Source organism: Clarias gariepinus, chromosome 24 (genome assembly GCF_024256425.1).
Source record: "Clarias gariepinus isolate MV-2021 ecotype Netherlands chromosome 24, CGAR_prim_01v2, whole genome shotgun sequence".
NCBI classification, from domain to species: Eukaryota; Metazoa; Chordata; class Actinopteri; order Siluriformes; family Clariidae; genus Clarias; species Clarias gariepinus.
In genome coordinates, this window is record NC_071123.1 from 14,913,123 (window position 1) to 14,932,325 (window position 19,203).

Sequence of the window (19,203 nt, forward strand, 5' to 3'; positions counted from 1 at the left end):
AAACAGCCATGTCAAAAGACATGTCCTGTGGCCATAGCAAAGATATTACTCTCAAATTATTGCCCTGTATCACACAAAGAAAACAACTAAGAAGATTGCTAAAGGAACAAAAAAAAAATAGCATAATTAAAACCAGGAAGGATAGTGGTGGACCACCATCATCGGGGAAGACACGTGATCGGAAAAACATTCTGAATCAGCATGATTGGAGATCCCTCGCGTAGTGAAATCAAATAAGAGCATATTTAAACACATTATGCGAAGAGACCTCAAGGGATTGGGACTAAACAGCTGTGTAGCCTCAAGAAAACCACACATCAGTAAGACTTCTCGGAAATAAGTCATCAATTTGCTAGGGAGTTAAAAGAATTGACTGTAAAGACCTGGAAAAAGGTCATGGTGGTTCAATGAAATATTAGTGTGTGACTTTTTTTTGGTGTACTGTATGTATGATAAAGACCACAATATGCATACACATTAACTGAAATTGTCATGAATGAATTTATTTGGATTAAAAAAATATATTTTTTAACTTTTATGCATACATCCACAGTTGCAGTGTGAACAACTGGTGTGTGTGTGTGTGTGTCCCTGATGTCAGTGTGGAAAGAACAGACCCTCTGGCCGCTCTGGCGCGGGAGTACGGGGGATCTAAGAGGAACGCGCTACTGAAGTGGTGCCAGAAGAAAACAGAAGGCTATCCGGTAAGGAGCACAGACCGTAACCTCGTCCCCTCACATCACCCTTTCTCTCTCTCTCTCTCTCTCTCTCTCTTTCCCTCTCTCTCCCTCTTTTATATTCCTCATGTGTTTTGTTCAAAATTTTCACACAAGAACCGCTCGCTGTCACATTCATGCTTTTGGGTTCATGTCAGCACAAGTCAAAAATAATCTGTGTGAACTTGGATAATGGCGAGGATCGTCAGTTTTTTTTTTTTTTTCCCTGCGCCAAGGTACCAAGGAAATTGTGTGAAATTATTAGCACTGTCCATGTGTTTCGAAGCAGAACTGTGTACATTTGTTAGTGTGTTTAGGTCTACAGTGCTGTTTCTGCACTTTCCTGGGTGTTAGGATTTGTTCCCATGGCTCCTCGTGCTAATAGCCTCTATACGGCCAATGGGGATTAGAGACGAGCCTCTAACGTGTTCGTGTGTGAGAGCTGAAGCGCTTAGCTCCCCTAATAGTCTCCTCTGGTAAACAAAGATGTGTATGTATGGTTTTATGGTTTCTTCTATTTTACATCATGGATTTATTTAAGGATAAATAGATATTTAGGTCGACGGCTAAGAATAACCGCTATTATACGTGTGAGAGAGAGAAAAGAAGAGAAATTCCAGTAACATGAGTTAGCTCTAAGGCAGACCTCCCAGAAAAATGTTTAGTCATCTTTTTCTTACTCTGGAGATTCTATTCTTTCACAATGACATATCACGCTATTCAGTGGATTTACCAGATCACTTCATGAGGCAAATGTCAGCTTAACATCCATGTTAAATGCTTCATCGTGTCTTGGGAAGATTTAGAAACAATGCACTGAGAGCATGGGAATTTTTATTTTTATTTTTTTTTCCACTGTCCTCATTGTTTCTTCTTACTTACTGTACGTGTACTTTTACCTATAAAGGGGTAATAGTGTGTCCCGCCGCTGTTGGAATGCAATAAGAAGCTTACACTAATAGTTGGGGTTTTTCATCCTCGACTATGAGTCAGAGTATCATTTGCTCGTGCATTTATTCCATGGGTGGCTTTGTAATTAAGTTCTTTCCTAAGAGTCAGATTCTTTTTCAGCTTCTCGATGCCGGTATTACGACATCCAGTGTTGCTTAGATTAGCAACAGGGGGAAATAATACAGTAAGCACAGGAGGGTTCGAGTTAGACAGATAAAATATGCTTTAGTGCGTGTGTAGTGTACTGTAGGTGTCACTTCCTGCTAAAGTCACACTTTTTTGCAAAAATGCAAAATATGCTGATGTCATTGCTAGTTTTGTCCTTTTTCTGTCTAGCATCGTCTTTTCATCTGACTATATGTCTTAGATGAGGTCATAATTGTTCTTGTTGTTTTTTTTTGGTGGAAGGTGGTGGGGTTTTCCTGCAAACAGAACAAACATGTATCTGGAGGGGGGGGGAGCTAATGCAAAAACAAGCACCAGATCACATTAACCTTTAACTTTTATAAAGACCATCTGTTACAGTCTGTCACGTGCTCAGTCCATTTACAGCTATTCCTCTTCGTGCGCCTAATTTGAGCATACGTCTCAAATTAAAGCCAAAAGGCACAGAGATAAGGAAGCAGAGATTAGGAATCCAGAGAACAGTCGTGGCCTGAGGCCGGCTCTCCTTCCACACTTGCTCACTTCAACCTGAACCCAGCCTGTGCTGAGGAAAAGGTCAGACCATTCGTCCATGACTCTGTCATAAGGGTCATTAGCCGTGAGATTATTCGCTCTCACACTGATGCCTAATAATGTTTCAGAGACTTGAACAGCTTCTAATTGCCACCTAACATGCAGAAATTGGCAACACAATGCCGCTCTACACACAGTCTGCTCTTCGATGATCAACAGTTTCTAAGCAAGTGTGTATGCGCATAGACATAACTCATTTACAGATGAATCATTTCCCCCACCACCCGTTGTCAGGGTGGGGAGAAGACAGGCCGAGATGTATGTGTGTCTGTGTATACCCGTGTCAAAAACTTATTTAATAAAAGTACAAGATTACATTTGGGCTTCTTTTTTTGTGGGACAGTGACACAGTGGCTTCACTGGTTTCCTTCAACCTCCAGTAGGTGCACTGGGACAAAGATAAATTACCCCTAGGTGTGAATGGCATCCCACCCATGGTGTATTTCTGCCTCACGCCCTGTGTTCCTGGGATTGGCGCGGGCTATTTACTGTACTTGCAATGAATAATTATTTCAAGTGCCCAGCACATTTCTCATATGATCTGCGTCAGGAGGATTTATCAGCACATGGATTAAATATTAACTCACACCAGTTCGTCTACTGAAGACTTCCCTCCCTTGCTCTTTAAACTGCATTGACACACGTCGAACACCGGGGGAGCTATGTGAGAATGCTTTTCTTATCCTTCATTTATCTCACTATGTTTACTTAAGGTTGTGTTAGTCTGACTAATTGTGTTGGACGGACCTTTAAAATAAATGTACACATGTTAGACTGACTGAAATCATACTAAATTGTACTTCTCAAAGTCAGACAAACACTCACATAATGAGGCTGGTGGGTTGGCACAACTTTATTGTCATTGCATTGTACAGATACTCAGCAATGAAATGCAGTTTAGCATCTACAATGAAACCTCGGATTGCAAGTAACGTGGTTTGCGAATGTTCCGCAAGACGAGCAAAGATTTTTAATAAATTTTGACTTTGAAACAAACAAGTCTTGGTTTACGAGTACCGATTATCATGTTACACGCATGTGCTTCTTGTTTTGTCATGCGCGTCACATAATCACAACTGAGCCATCAATTTTTCTCTCTCTTGCGCTGTGGAATTGTGGGTAATCGTCACCCCTGCTGGGTCTTAGTGCGCGTCTCTTACTGGTATAATCAACACGTGTGTGTGTGCGTAAAACATATTTTATTTTGTGTCTGTATGCGTGTGTGTACAGCGCGCATGTAAAGCAAAAGCAAGTCTTATTAGAGAGGTTAAAAATCTATTTGTTCTCTGTATCAGCCTGCTTTTTGTGTCTGTGTGCAGGAGGAGATCCCTCCTACTTTTGCCTTCACAGACACACACACGCTCTACACAGAAACACTGCTCGGTCGCGATTCTTTTTAAAGGTAAAGTGCAGGTTAATTTGTTTTATTTTTTTTACAGCAGTGATTCCGTTAGTGTGTCGCTCAATCGAGTGTCATTAGAAAGATTTCTTGTTTGTTTTTCCGATAAAACAGTGTTTGCATTGTGTGTGAAAAGAGTGGAGGAAGGGTAACTGTGTAAGATGAAAAGGGGGACGGGATCCTTACTTTAGCTTCACACACGCGCACACACAGCGGCTGACAAACGGAAACGGATTTATTTTTACTTTTTTTAAAGGTTAAGTGCAGTTTTTTTTTTACTTTATATTTTGGGTTTATTATTTTTATTTATTTATTTTTTTGGGGCTGTGGAACAAATAATTTGAGTTTCCATTATTTCTTATGGGAAAATTCGATTTGGTTTACGAGTGTTTTGAAATACGAGAACGAGAAATACGAAAATTCTGAAACGAATTATGCTCATAATTCAAGGTTCCACTGTACTAGAAGTGCAATTGCTAGAGTATACGGTATACATCAGTGCAAATATACTGTAGGCTGTGTGTAATTATAAGGTGCAGGATAAATACATGTAGAATACTGTATATAGTAAAAACAGTAAATATCGCACAACATGGCTGTGCAGTAAGTTTATACAGTAACTACAGAATAGATTACGCTATGAAATGGAAAAGGGGTTGTATAATATATTTTAAATATATAAATATATTTATGTACAGTACAGTATATACAGTATATATGTTGAATATACATAGAGACATTTTTTTTTAAAGAGGAGCACTGTGTTATTGTGCAGTGTATATAGAGATACATTGTATTGGAATTTTATGTATATATTTCTTTAAGCTTTTGGGTTATTCCTCTTTTGGATAACTGTGCATGCTTCAGAGGTCATGTGACACACTTCTACAAAGACAAACAAAATGCAGGACAAAGCCTCCTTCAGATAACACCATAACCAAGAGAGATAGCATGAATCTTATTTGTACAAAAAGTAGTGTATACCATAGACAAAATGTACAGAGCTCTAAAATTGTCTGTGTTTTACTGCTCGGCGTGCTATTCCTCGTCAGCTAACGTGTTTGAGTGTTTGGTGACGTAATAGGTCAACTGGGAAAAGGCCAACTACAGACAAGCTGAAAGGAGGCATATTACCACCTGTTGTGTTGGACTCTGACATACTTTGCCCAATAATTCGACTCCCCTGCCATGCTTGTATAATGGGACAAGGACAGCAGTCCAATTAAATAGCCTAGGCCAGGGGTTGGCAACCTTAAACACTCAATGAGCCATTTGGACCTGTTTTCCACAGAAAAGAAATCACTGGGAGCCACAAAACCCAAATCAAAAATAAAGATAACCTTTATGCTATGTAAAAAAAAAATTTAACTATAGTGTGTCGCAGTTATGAAATGAACAAATTTTATTTCTGCGTGCAACAAAAACATTTTTAACTGGGTTTGACGCTGGGTTGAAGGTTACTTTTAAATGAGACACTCAATGTCTATTCGAGTCGTCTTCGTATTTATAAAATAAAAAGCCAAACTTAAATTATCCACCTGCAGCAAACAAAAAATGGCATTTTCTTCTGTGCAGTCAGATGTTAATCTAAATGAAACCGGGCCTTATAAAAACTGTTGCTGGCGGGTATCGCACATCAGCGGTTGTGACACGCACAGTATTTTGAGGGAAAAAAGAATTAAACACGTTTTTATTTACATGTTACAAGATCACCATGATCTTTTAATTTAGAATTACATTTAAAAAAACTAATTTACATTAAATTACTCAAATAAAATACATTTAAATTAAATGCTTATTATTTATTTTCCAAAACCAAATTCAGCCGAGGGATGAAAGGGCTACATGCAGCACTGGAGCTACGGGTTGCCGACCCCTGCTCTAGACGAGCTATAACTCTAGCTCCACTTAACTAAGCATGTAAACCTACTGTTATCTCAGGTAGACTGATCTCCAAACTTAGCAACCTAGGACATTCCCAATCCAACTGCCACTTCCTGACAAATCATTTGTAACCTATTAGATTAGGTCCCCATCTTTCCTTCACTGTTACACCAGTGGCAGAAAGGAGTGTGTGTTGAGCACCCCCTTCTCTACACGCTATACACTTATGACTGTGTTTCTCCCATGCTACGAACACGGTTACCACATTGACAGAAGACACAACTTTGGTTGGACTTACCTTAGAAATTGGGAAGAGAAGAGAGAGCTTACAACAATGAAGGCCAAAGACTGGCAGTTTAAAGAACATTTTTGTCCTTAAGCCCTCAAAACAATAGAACTCATTATAGACAGGAAGTACAGTGCAGGGCCCATTACACAGTCCATTACACATCAATGGAGACTGCATAAAACCTTTCAGGGTTCTGGGTACAAACCGATCATCTCTCCTGACCAATAAACCCACAGCAGTAGTCAAGAAGGCACATCAACGACGCCACGTCCTTAGAAAAAACAACTTGCACAAACAGCTGTTGGTGTCCTGCTACCGTTGCTTTATCAGGAGCATGTTGTATAGATGTTTTATATTACTGCCTGGTACAAGGACAGCAGCAAATCGTCAGACAGGAGATCCCTGGAAAGGGTCATCGGTGCCTCTCTGAAAAACATTGGCTACTCACTACTCTCCCTGAAAGACTTCTTCAGCTCTCAACCAAAATGCTAAGAAGATCCATGGCACCCTGGACATCATCTGTTTGTCCTACTGCGCTTTGGCGGACACCTCAAGTCTGTCACGTCAAAGACTTGATGACAGCTTCTACCCCAGAGCCATACATAACTTGAACACCACCTAACACTGACACAGACTGTTAGGGACCATCTGCCCTACACACTTACTCACTTGTGGTTAATTTTACACACCCAACTGCACTTTAGTACATGTTTATTCCCGGCTACACTTCCATCAGGGCTTTTCCTCTAGATGTCCGTACATCAGAGACTTTGACTATCTTTAAACGACGACTCAAGACTCATCTGTTTCTCCAGTACTTGGACTAACCCCCCCCCCCCCCACCCCCCACCCCAAAAAAAAAAAAAAAAACCCTCTTCTTAGTTGTGTTGGACTAATGGCACTTAGTTATTAACCTAGTTAACCCAGTGTAAATATGTATTCAATTATGTAAACATTAAAGCACTTTTTGTAAGTCGCTCTGGATAAGAGCGTCTGCCAAACGCGTAAATGTAAATGTAAAATGGATATTCGAGGGCCGATGTTTATATAGATGAACTTAACTTTTGATAAAGGATTGTCAAATAAAGTAGTAGAATATAAGAACTACAGACAGAAAATAAATAAAACGTTGCTGTAGCACAAATTTCCAACCTAAAAACATTTCACAAAGGCATCCAGGATGAATAAAAAGAACGAGCTCAGCTTAATTTATACGCACTTGTTTAAAAAAAAAAAGATAAAATCCACAACCAGCTGGGGTTCTTTGAGAGAAGCGTCCACGCAGAACGTTTATAGAATGCTAAAAATCTTTCAATAATGTGTGGGAGACCGTTATTTAACATTTGGGTCAGTGTTAAGTCACAATTTTCCACCATGGGAATGTCTTGAGGACTTCTAGTTTCTCAGTAACATTACAAAAAAAAAAAAAAAGCTTGCCATATTACTGGGAAACCAGAAGTCCTTTTATTAAAAACCACTTTTTGTAAGTGGCCGGTGATGGAATGGCTGTTTATAGCTGCTATAATGTTGGTATTAAGAGGAACTAACTTATCTTCTGGGTGTTCCGTAAATATATAAACGGAAAAAAATTACTAATTGTTAAATAAACTGCCCAGACCAGAAGGTCAGCAGTTCGAGCCCCAGCTCCACCACGCTGCCACTTTTGAGCCCTTGAGCAACTCTGGCCACTCAAGGGACACCATGTCAGGCCTGACCCTACACTCTGACCCCGGCCCCCCAGCTGTTATGTGACGAGAGAATTTGACTGTGCCGTAATGTATATGTGAGAAATAAAAGCTCAACTTGACATGAACATTAATCATTGATAAATGCAACACAACACTCAGTCAGTGATTATTTCCTGCTAACAGCCCACACAATCGTGTTTTAATCCCTTTATAATATTTCAAAAGAGTTTTCCACGGTGTGGACTCTCCGTGACAAAAAGGCGAAACATAAACCGTTTGCATATCTAGACGTTCTTTCCTTGATACTATGTTTAAAAAAAAATCAAATAGTTCTTTCTTTGATACTGTGGGTTTTTTTTTTTTTTTAAACATGCAACTCGATGGGACATGGAGCTAGATAATATGGCAGTGTTCAGTATTTCAGGAAGACACATTAGTGTGAGTGTCCACGTCTGAAATTAGTCATTAAATACAGCATGGTTCTCATTTATGAATTAAGATCATATTTTCATCCATTAGTTTCATGCTTTCTTTTATATCCTGTTTTCCCGCTGTAATTACAGTAACGCCTGACTTACTACGGTAAGAACAAGCTTTATAGTAAATTGTTTGAAATTTAAAGCCACAAATGTAAACCACTTCTGTATGACTCAGCGCACATTACCTCCCCTTTTTTCTTTGAAACAGAGCTCATCAATGAGTGGTTCCCGTTGTCCTACCGTTGTCCACTGAAAGTTGTTTCTAAGGATACTTATTGCTTTATTTATATAAAGGATGACAGAATCACCCAGCAACAGACAAAACTTTACCAATGTTGCACACACACACAGACAGAAAGAGAGTGAGAGATTAAGGGGATATATATCATACCATTCTCATTAGTCAGATTATCAAATCAAAGACTAGTTAAAAGGAAGTGACAAGTCAATCGGTCTGTAAGAGTGTATTTACCTGTCACTGAGCAAGACACTGAGTCATCCAAATATTTGTGTGTACTTTAAGCAAGGCTCACTCAGTGAAATCTGCAGCCTACAACTGCGGTGAACAACATATATTTATATATAAACATTTAAAAAATAATATAAAAAATCTATTTGGTGAGTCAGTGTGGTGATGTGTGAATTGCCACACAAAAGAATCACGATGCATCGATTTTTCTCCCCATGTCTAATTACTAGCGTTCCATCTTTGCATTGCAATTTTTGACCACAATATAAAAAGGATAGCTGCTGTAGATTACATCCATCTAGTATAAACTTTACCAACGGCCTGCTTTTAAAGACTGCTAACTAGCAAGTCGTCCAAAACATTTTCCTTTATTTCCTAAAAGGTGTTAATATCAACTGGCCCATCGTGTTCATGTGTAATAATTGGACAGCGTGCCAAAACACATTGCATTAGGGGAAAATGTAGCAATTTTCTATAAGGGTAAAATAATCTACCCCAGTGTTAAAATCCTTACTGATTGTATAGAAAATCGACTAATCTTGAAGTTTTAAAACTTAACAGATCTGAAGCCCCTGCTGATCATTTTCAATCTTTTGTTGAAATAAACATAATTTACTGAAATTTTCCTAAATAAATCATAAATTTATTCTGTCTGTGTCATTGACACAGTAAATGTGATGCCTCGTAACTTTGACTGGAGAGGTTATCTTTTGACCCAGATGTCATTATCTCTGGCATGGCTGCATGTGGGTGAGAGTGCTCTTCAAAATTCCCTTTTCCTCAAAATTTCTCCCCCCGGAGGACCGAATCAGCCGCACAATCACAGGCAAATTGACAGAAGGTAAATAACGAAGTGGGGCAGGCTTGACCAAGTCTACAATCTACATTAAAGCTTTTTGCCTCCAGGAATGGAGACACATACACACACGTGCGTGCGCACACATGCACACTACCTGCCCTTAATTTAGTGCATTAGCAGCACGTCAATACTTTTGCGCGCACGTAGCTCACGTTTAAATGGCCATTACCCCAAGAGTCATTGATCAGGAAGCATTTTATTAACCGGATGCTGTAACGTAATAGTGAACAATACAGATTTAATGAGGGTACACACATGGACATGTGTACGGGTTGTTTGGGATATAGCTATTATTATACCTATTAGGCCATTAATAACCTTCAACTCGCGTCGCAGTTCCAACTCAGACAAAATCAGAGAGACGAGTTCAAAAGCATTCTCCATGTCTGAGGTGTGTATCCTCTATGACAGAAAAACTGATTTTTTTTTCAAAACTCCTGTTCCCACTGTATGTTTATGGTCCCTTTGATCCAGTTTATTTGGGTCGCTTTCATTTCTTTTCTCTTATGTGGAGCTGAAGAACAAAAACGAAGGACCTGGGGCCTGCAAACAGGATGCAGACAGAGGATTCAGCTGTTGATGTCTCACTCGTGCTCTCGCGCAAATATAAACAGCGCTGCCGGGAGGAGTCTTTGGATCTTAAAAATTTCTAAACGCGGGCTAAAAATCAGCAACCTCTGTAGAGCAGCAAGCCTTTGGGGAACAGCAGGAGAGCGGCGTTTAGACAAAACTAAGTCTGAGTCATACTGCCACAAGGGAAATGTGAGAGAGGGAGATACCAAGGTAACGGATTCCTAAAAAACAGTAAAACAGTTCCTGTTAAACACACACACAAAAAAAAGAAAAACACACATGCACGGACACACGCAGACTATAGAGATCTACAGATCTGCACAAGAGGTCTGTTCTGGGACACCGCTAACACAGATGTTTACCTCGCAGCACAACATCACTGCGTCACATGACGTCCACTTCCAAGCTTACTCATCTATACTCTATGTGTGTGTGTGTGTGTAACATTGAGTGTGTGTGCTTGTGTGCCCTGCCATGGACTGGCACCCCATTTAAATTCAAATTTTATTTGTCACATACACAGTCATACACAGTACGATATGCGGTGAAATACTTAGACAACTGCTTGTGACCTAAAAATAAAAGAATATGAATAGGAAATTTACAAAAAGAACAAATTTAATGCAAACATTTTTATACCTTAAAACTGTAAATGATAGTCTGGCTATGATACTGTAGATAGTTATAGTCTATCTATCATAGCGCTGACAGAGTGACCATCGGGTTCTTGGTCACCTCCCAGACTAAGGCCCTTCTCCCCCGATCGCTCAGTTTAGATGGCTGGCCAGCTCCAGGAAGAGTCCTGGTGGTTTGAACTTCTTCCACTTAGGGATGATTGAGGCCACTGAGCTCATTGGGACCTTCAAAGCAGCATAAATTTTCCTGTAACCTTCCCCAGATTTGTGTCTTGAGACAATCCTGTCTCGGAGGTCTACAGACAATTCCTTTGACTTCATGCTTGGTTTGTGCTCTGACATGAACTGTCAACTGTGGAACCTTATATAGACAGGTGTGTGTCTTTCCAAATCATGTCCAATCAACTGAATTTACCACAAGTGGACTCCAGTTAAGCTGCAGAAACATCTCAAGGATCATCAGGGGACACAGGATGCGTCTGAGCTCAATTTTGCAAACGCTGTGAATACTTATGTACATGTGCTTTCTCAATAATTTTTTTTTGTGAAAATCTCAAGTAAATTTTTTTCATGTTGTCATTATGGGGTGTTGTGTGTGGAAATTCTGGGGAAGAAAATGAATTTAATCCATTTTAGAATAAGGCTGTGACGGGGAAAAAGTGATGCGCTGTGAATACTTTTCAGGTGCACTGTATATAAATGACAGAAGCTAGTCTGCCTGACTCATCTATCTTGCGCCTCACCTGTACATGCCTTCGTAAGCTGTGAGATGCATCAGATCATCATCATGCTGTTTTCTTCGCAGCATCTGAAACTGAAAATAAATGCAGGGATTTCAAAAAGGGTTCACTTGGGCGGTTAGCAAGAATCTTTGCAAGAAACGACTTTGCCTTGCATCTTCAGTGGGTGGATGGTGTGTGCTTTCACTTGCATTGTCCTCCATTGTTAGCCCCCCTCCCCCCCCAACAGTAGTACACTGATGAGGCTCCACAGTCTCTCCAGGAGCCTCAGGCAATGCTTAGTTAGACATGTTCCATGGTGCGCCACTTTACCCTGGAGCTGAACTCTCACTGTATTCATGACTTTAGTCAGGTTGATGGTAAACAAGATGGAGGTTGTGTAATTAGGCCTTAGGGCCAGATCTTTCCATGGGTAATGTCTTCCAGGCATGCAAGAATCCCTTTTTTTCTACGCCTTTTGATGTTTCACCCTGCATGTCAGAGCAAGACGAGTTTCCATCTTGGAATAATCCAAACCAGTTTAAATGTTTGGCGATTTTACTGATGATTTTTTTTAGGAGCAAACGAAACTTCACATATTGATGTAATGTGTTTATATAAACCACATATATTTCACCTCGTCATACTTAAGTTATATGTATATCATATTACTGTAACTGCTTCCTCTTTTAGCATCGACGTAACGTGGCCCAAACAGCGCTTTCTTCGCCACCTATATTTTATCACTGACCACACGCTGTAACTTAGCTGAGAATATCGTCTCCACCTCATAGTGACCCGAACATAAATCAATTCCCTCTCAACTTCTGAGTTCATGCGGTCTGATCTAATAGCTGTTAAACTGCTGCTGTAGCTCTTGCACTCACTCAGACACTGGGTGCCAGTTCACCCTATTTGTGTCACTGTGCAGTCTCGCGCTTTCTCTCTTCGCCTGACGTATCTCGTGATTCACGGCTGTGAGCCGCCTAACCGCAGACGCTTCCTGCTGCACTCCTCTCTTCTTCAACAAAAACCACCTTGTAAAGGTATAAGAAGAGCCACTGAAAAACAAGTACAGATTAGTAGCAAGCATAGTGTGTTGTTGTTGTTTTTTTTGCTTTGTTTTGTTGCAAAACAAAATAAATTTTTTTGGGGTGGGGGGGCTGTTGGGAATGGATATCGCAGCTGTCAATCCATGAGGAGTGCATTTGTGTGTGTGTGTGTGTGTGTGTGGTCTATAGACTATTGTGATAGCAGCAAGGCTCTGATCTCAGAAGCAAAACAGAACCACATTTACATGAGACATTATAATTGGAATGTTTGCCTGGAAAGTATCAAGGCTGAATTCTGGAATACACCCTTTATTTTAATAATACTGAGTCACACGTTTCCCTCCATAACAGTAAAAACAAGGTTGGTACTTAGGCATAATGCTGCTTTAATTGTGTTTTAGAGTTGTAAATAGATACGAATAGTATAATATTATCATTAATATATTATTCAAATGTACAATGTTCAAAACACCATGTGACCATGTAGCACCATGTGACACCGCATCCCATAACATCGTGTCTCAAACTACATACATGCACCGGCTTCATTAGGTTTACCTGTTTAACTTCTTGTTAACCCAAACATCATGTGGTGGCAGCAGCAGCTCGATCTAAATGCAGTTAGGTGTGTAGACGTGGTCAGGACGATCTGCTAAAGTTTAAACCTAGCATTAAGAAATGTGATTCAAGTGACTTTGAACATGGTATGGATGTTGTCAGTAAAAAAAAAAAAAAAACATCTTTTGGGTTTTTAGAGAATGACCTGAAAAGAGACAATATCGAGTGAGCAGCAGTTCTCTGGGTGAAAATGCCTTGTTGTAGTCAGCCTGGGTCGAGCTGATAGAAAAGCAACAGTAACTCAAATGACATCTCGTTACATCCGAGGAATGACGAAGAGCATCAACACATCTACAGCAGCAGAAGACCACACCAGGTGTCAGCTAAGGAGGAGAGAGTCAGGAAACCAAGGCTACAATTTACAAGGCTCACTAAAACTTGCCCAGTCTGATGATCCTCTATTTCTAATGGTAGGGTCAGAATTTGATTTAAACAACATGAAAGCATGGATCCATGGGATGTTTGGGCTCTGGTGTGCCAACTAGTTAACATGAATTCTAATCATGCAGATGTGCACAGGATACTCAAGCGAACATGTTCAACGCAGCCACATGGATAGCAGGTGCATGCATGTCTGCATACGTGTTGAAAATGAAGTATATTTCCACCTACCAAGGTCACTAATAAATACACCAGCTACATCTGCTGATTTATCAATGTTTTTGCTTCAATTCTGATTAAGGCCATGTCGACTATGGCTTCTAGAGTCATCTAACATAAAGTCTGACACCACAGGCTAACCCTCAAAGGGCCGAAATGTACAGCTGCACTTACATCCAGTGCAGATGTATGGATGTGACATCATGCCATTACCAGAGAGACATCACCAGAGAGATAAAGATTGAATGTGTACAGACTCAGGAGCAGGCAGTGAGGAGTGTCTCATTGATGTATTCGTCTACAGCCATTGACTGGATGACATGGCCGTGGAATGTGATTTCTTTTCTAGTTACAAAAAAAAAAATCATCAAACTCACAGGACATATCAGGTGTTTGTGTTTGTGTGCTTGTGTGTGTGTGTGTGTGTGTGTGTGTGTGTGTGTGTGTGTGTGTGTGTGTGTGTGTCTTCTTTCAGCAGGCAGGAAATGTTGTAATTGCTTTAAGAGAACAATCTTCATATCGCCGCATGACAAACAAAGCTAATTGAAGTCTGCAGGTGCACTGTTGACTTTTCGTTATTAGGTTGTAGTCACATAATATGGCTGAGGGGGGGAAGGAAAAGGGGGGAAAAATGCATGTTATTATTGCTTTTGATAAACAGTACCAGTCCAAAGTGGACACACCTTCTAAATCAGTGTTTTTTGTGTTGTTTTTATTTTTTCAACTTTGTATATTAATAGTGAAGACGCTAAAATTATAACAGACAAATATGCAATCATGAAGTCAAACAAAGTTGTTAAAGATTGAAACAGACTTAATATTACATATGTAAGTACAGTATGTATGTTAGTATGACAAGAAAAGATAAAATAAACACTAATGACACTAATGAATATGAATGAGTATGCAAATGAAACAGTCATGTGACAAAGTGTCAAAATAAACAAGATGTCGAAAACCCGAAGAAGTGAAGATTTTTTTTGGCAGATTCCATAAAAACCTTGCGCCCTTTCATTTTTTTTTTTTTTGCGAGTTGACTCTGTGTTTATCATAATGGTTATTTAGAAGAAAATTATAATGAGGTCTCAGGTCACATGATCTTAGTGCAATGGAAGGGACTTTGGGCGTTGGGCCTCATTAGCATACTAAAAGTACACGCTGCACAAAATTTTTTCTAAATTATTTTTTATAGATAGATGTGCAAAGCCAAGACAATAACAGTATCACTCATAATTTTAATGAATATTCTTCTTATTTATTGTATACTTGTATAGTCTGAATCAATCTTTAAATAACAGATGTTATGATTATGGTGTGTACCCCGCCTCATGCTCTAAGTCTCCTGAGATAGGCTTCAGGCCCTCTCGTAACCCTGAATACAGGATAAAGTGCTTCAGACGATGAGTGAGTGAAAGTAAAGGAGAATGAGTGTCCAAACTCATGGCAGGTAACGTACTGTATATTATTATGTACTTGTTTCCATTTTTAAATAAATTTTAGTTATTATCCATTTTTTGAAATACTTAATAGTTCTTATTGTGGTTTCTTTTGATATTTGCTCTGCTTATTTGTGATTTATTATTATTTCTGTTTATTCTTTAAACTGTAAAGTTGACCAAAAGTGTAAAAGGTCCATCAGCACCAAGAATTCAAAATTCCGAAGAAGTTGACAATGACGTAGACTCAGCATCGGCCTATGACACAACCTCCATGTCTCTGAATAGCCTGACGACTTACCGCGTATAACCTTGGAATGCCAGCAGCAGTGGTGACAGCATGTTCTGTATCATTTTCTAAATGACACCAATAGTCTGTCTTGTCTTGCCGTTGTCACTCGGCCTTCAAGCCGTAGTGGAGCCAGGTGTTGGGAATCTGTTCCATGGCCTGGAAATGGTATTTCTGGCAACTCCACACCATCTGGCGACGTCTGCTTGCATTGCATCAAGTTGAAGCATCCCGATGTATCTCGCTCCGCTTGCACTCTAAATAGAGTGTTTTCATTACTTTTGATACCAAGACATGTCAGCTGGACATAATCACACTTAAGAAGATGTGTTAGTTAGGCATTAAGTAATGCTTTAAACGGTACACATTTTTGTAAAAATGCTTTATAGTGTTCAACTTGTCCATTGTGTGGTGTGAAAGTGCATTTGCAGTGCATCCGCCTCTTTGTCAACTTCATCTGTGTGTTCCGTCAGATGCTTCGGTGCAAAGTGATCTGAATTTCGTAAACAACCGCTACAGTATAAATAGCCCGAAATTTCATTAACAGATGATCTAAAGCCACACGCTTGCAATTACGCCGCCAAGGCCTCGTCTGTATTAAGGAAACGACGACTGGAAGCACTAATGGCGCTGGCTTACACTTTACTGTCAGCCTCAGTCTAATGCTATCATTTAGGTAAAAGTTGGCGGGTACAAATCGGGTGATTTAATGGGATTAAAAGGACATTAAGGACATTTATAAGTAGGAAAGAAAAAAGAATGCAAGAGTATTTCAAGCATGCATTGTCCAAGCACGGATTTACACATTAATAAAGAGGACAGAAAATCTGTAATTGAATGAATATATTTCTAAGCGAAGTGTAGCTGGGACAGACGACTTCTCTAGCAGGACGAGGTTTTGTTACTGTTTATAACATGCACACAAGTTTTTGTGAACCTCTGTTTAAAATGTCGCTTTTTTTTTTAAGTTTCCCCTTTCTTTCTTTCTTTCTTTCTTTCTTTCTTTCTTTCTTAAAACTGAGCCTGCTGTGTCGATGCCAATTCACTGCACCAGCAAGATCACCATAAATCACCATATTCATGTTTTTATCTCGCTCATTCTCACATAAGCAGGCCAAGAGTGACTTCCTGTCAGTCTTTGCTTTTCAGAGCCTGGTCTTGGAATGTTTTTCTAAAACTGCAGACCCTCTCTCTCTCTCTCTCTCTCTCTGTCTCGCCTCCCTACAGTACATGTCAGGCTCATTACACAACCAGACGGGACACAGTGACCAGGATGTAGTTCCGTACTCCTCTACCACACTTCTGTACAACACACACACACACACACACACATTTGAGCCTCAGCACTCACTTACCCCCTTTGGTGTGTGTGTGTTTGTGTGTGTGTTTGTGTGCGCTTTACTGATGATCATGGGACGCAGGATCGCTAGAGAAGCAGATGGTGTAGGCATGTAAAGAATGTCGGCCTCCTCGACAGGCCTGTGCAGGTCTTCCTTGTCTTGTGCAGGAGAGGTGGAAGAGGGAAAAAAAGGATGGGTGAATAAAAATAGGCTTGACGTACAAGAAGCAGCTTTTAAATCACTGATGTTTTTGGGAAAACCGTAAAGACAAACACAATAACATGTGAGGTAATGTATGTGGATGCTCATACAGTACATGCAGTGTACACATTTGTTTTATTTTTTGTAAAATGTGAGGGGTGAAATAGATAAGAATTCTCCGTATTATCTCAAGAGATAGTGAGTTATCATGAGGTCTTCCCTAGCCAAGAGCCTCTAGGCGGGAGAAAAGGGTCGTATACTCTCTCTTTCTCTCTCTCTTGTCAATCACAGCAGCTCTGATTCCAACCTTATGCATGTAATAGAAGATGGACATCACTTTCCTTTGAGTGTGTTAAAGATTTGTCTAACTAACTTTACACGTCTTAGACAAAGCACAAGATTATCTTTCACCCTCCCTGGTTGGTAGCTGGTAGCGCCCTGGTTTGACATTTAATCCCATTTACTGTACGCGTCCTTCATCTAGCACAGCGCTACATCAATCTCATCTAATACAGAAAATAAATCAGAAAAACTGCTGCAAAAGTTTAATCAAAAATCTGACAGTGTGTTTACAGGATTCTTCCTCGTGCTTTGCTTGACTGTCCTCAGTGATAAGAAACTCCGCCACCCTGCAGGCTGCTTGATTCTCCCCGAATTTCCCCATCAACACGTCCCTGTTTATCGATCCCTTACTGAGAACAAAGATCCTTCAGAGCCCAACATCACAGGGTGTTTCTATGTGTGATTTTTATGAAGTGTGTGAGCCACCAAACCCAGGAGAGCCACAACTGGCCTCTTGCCCTGTTCCCAAACTCAGCCATGCACACACACACACATACACACACACACATACGCACACACGCACGCATACCAGAGCAACAACTGCGCAGGGAGATACAAAAAGGGACAGGAAGTCTAGCAAAGGACAATGAGGTTGGAATGGGACGTCCAGCACGTGCAATCCATCTCGCCGCTTCTTCCTCCGTTACGCTGGGTTTCTTTCCTCTCTCTCTTCCTCCTGTCATACAGACACACACTTATTTTAAATGCATGACATCATAGAAGAGAGCTCCTGCACAACAACCCCCTCACACACACATACATACACTTCCATCCTGCTTCTTATCCCTTTCCAGATTTTTCTCCGAGCACGCGCACACGTATGTGTGTTTGTGTGTGAAAGAGAGAACGTGCGGCACCACATGTTCCCCTTCTTATCCTGTCCGCTCTTAATATTAATAACGGCTCTCCAGGTAATAGCGTGCTCAGGGACTTCGATGACGCCGAGAGCTAAACCATTCACAAGCTGTACTGCACCAGGGTTAAGCATATCACACAAACTATAATCAACTTTCCCTAGAGATAGCTGGGATTAACAAAATATCTGGATATCCAAACATTTTTTTTTGTACCTGGTAACCTAATTCAGTGCTCGATCATGGCGGAATACTAATGAAGGAAATTGAGGATTATCATATAGAGATTATTATTAGTGTTTATTATAGTGCATAAAAAAATTTTTAATAAAAACTGAACTTCGAATCTGATTATGTGCACATGCTCGTATTCTTCGTGTTGTGCATAAAGGTTTATAAATATTACAACAAAACAAAAACAAAGGTTGCGGTTTGGTTTTAGAGGTTTAGCAGCATGTCAGCTTTAATCAGTTAAGACTAAAACATACTAGACTAGGATGTACAGTACATTATTATCTCCAATTATTTATATTTAAATCAAATATCAAAGTGCTACAAATTATTTCAACCCTAAAGCTCTGATAAAAAGATAAGTTTTAAGACCAGATTTAAAATCATCAACAGTCTGTGGCATCCTCACATACTCTCGGAGAGCATTCCATAGTCTAGGTGCCGCTGAGCAAAAAGCCTCATCTCCCATAGTATAAAGCTTGGTCTTCTGAGGTTTTAGAAGATAAATTAAGCGGAGGTTGCGTGTAGATGTATGTGAAGTATTAAGTTCTTGTTCATAGATCCCATAGATGCACTGGTGGGTAAGAAGGGCAACCTTGTATTCAATTTTGAATGAAACAGAGAGTCAATGAAGAGACTTAAGGATGTACCTAATATGGTCAAATTTACGTGCTTGCATCAGGATCCTAGCAGCACAGTTTTGAATATACTGCAGCTTTTAAAGGCTTTTTCCAGAAGTCCCAATGAGGAGTGAATTGCAGAAGTCCAGACTGGTGGAGACAAACGCATGGACTAACTTTTCCGCATCTGCAAATGTAAATGCTGGACGCAGTTTAGCAAT

The 19,203-nt window shown here is 40.0% G+C and overlaps 1 protein-coding gene across 9 annotated transcripts in view; it reads left to right on the forward strand.

Annotated features, from left to right (window-relative positions):
• The window catches only part of specc1 (sperm antigen with calponin homology and coiled-coil domains 1), a 101,508-nt gene that overhangs the window by 72,797 nt on the left and 9,508 nt on the right, over window positions 1-19,203 (forward strand). For all 9 annotated transcript variants that reach the window (XM_053484948.1, XM_053484949.1, XM_053484951.1 and 6 more), the window contains one exon: window positions 602-704. In XM_053484948.1, coding sequence (XP_053340923.1) covers window positions 602-704 — 103 coding nt within the window. The remainder of the gene's footprint in view (window positions 1-601; window positions 705-19,203) is intronic.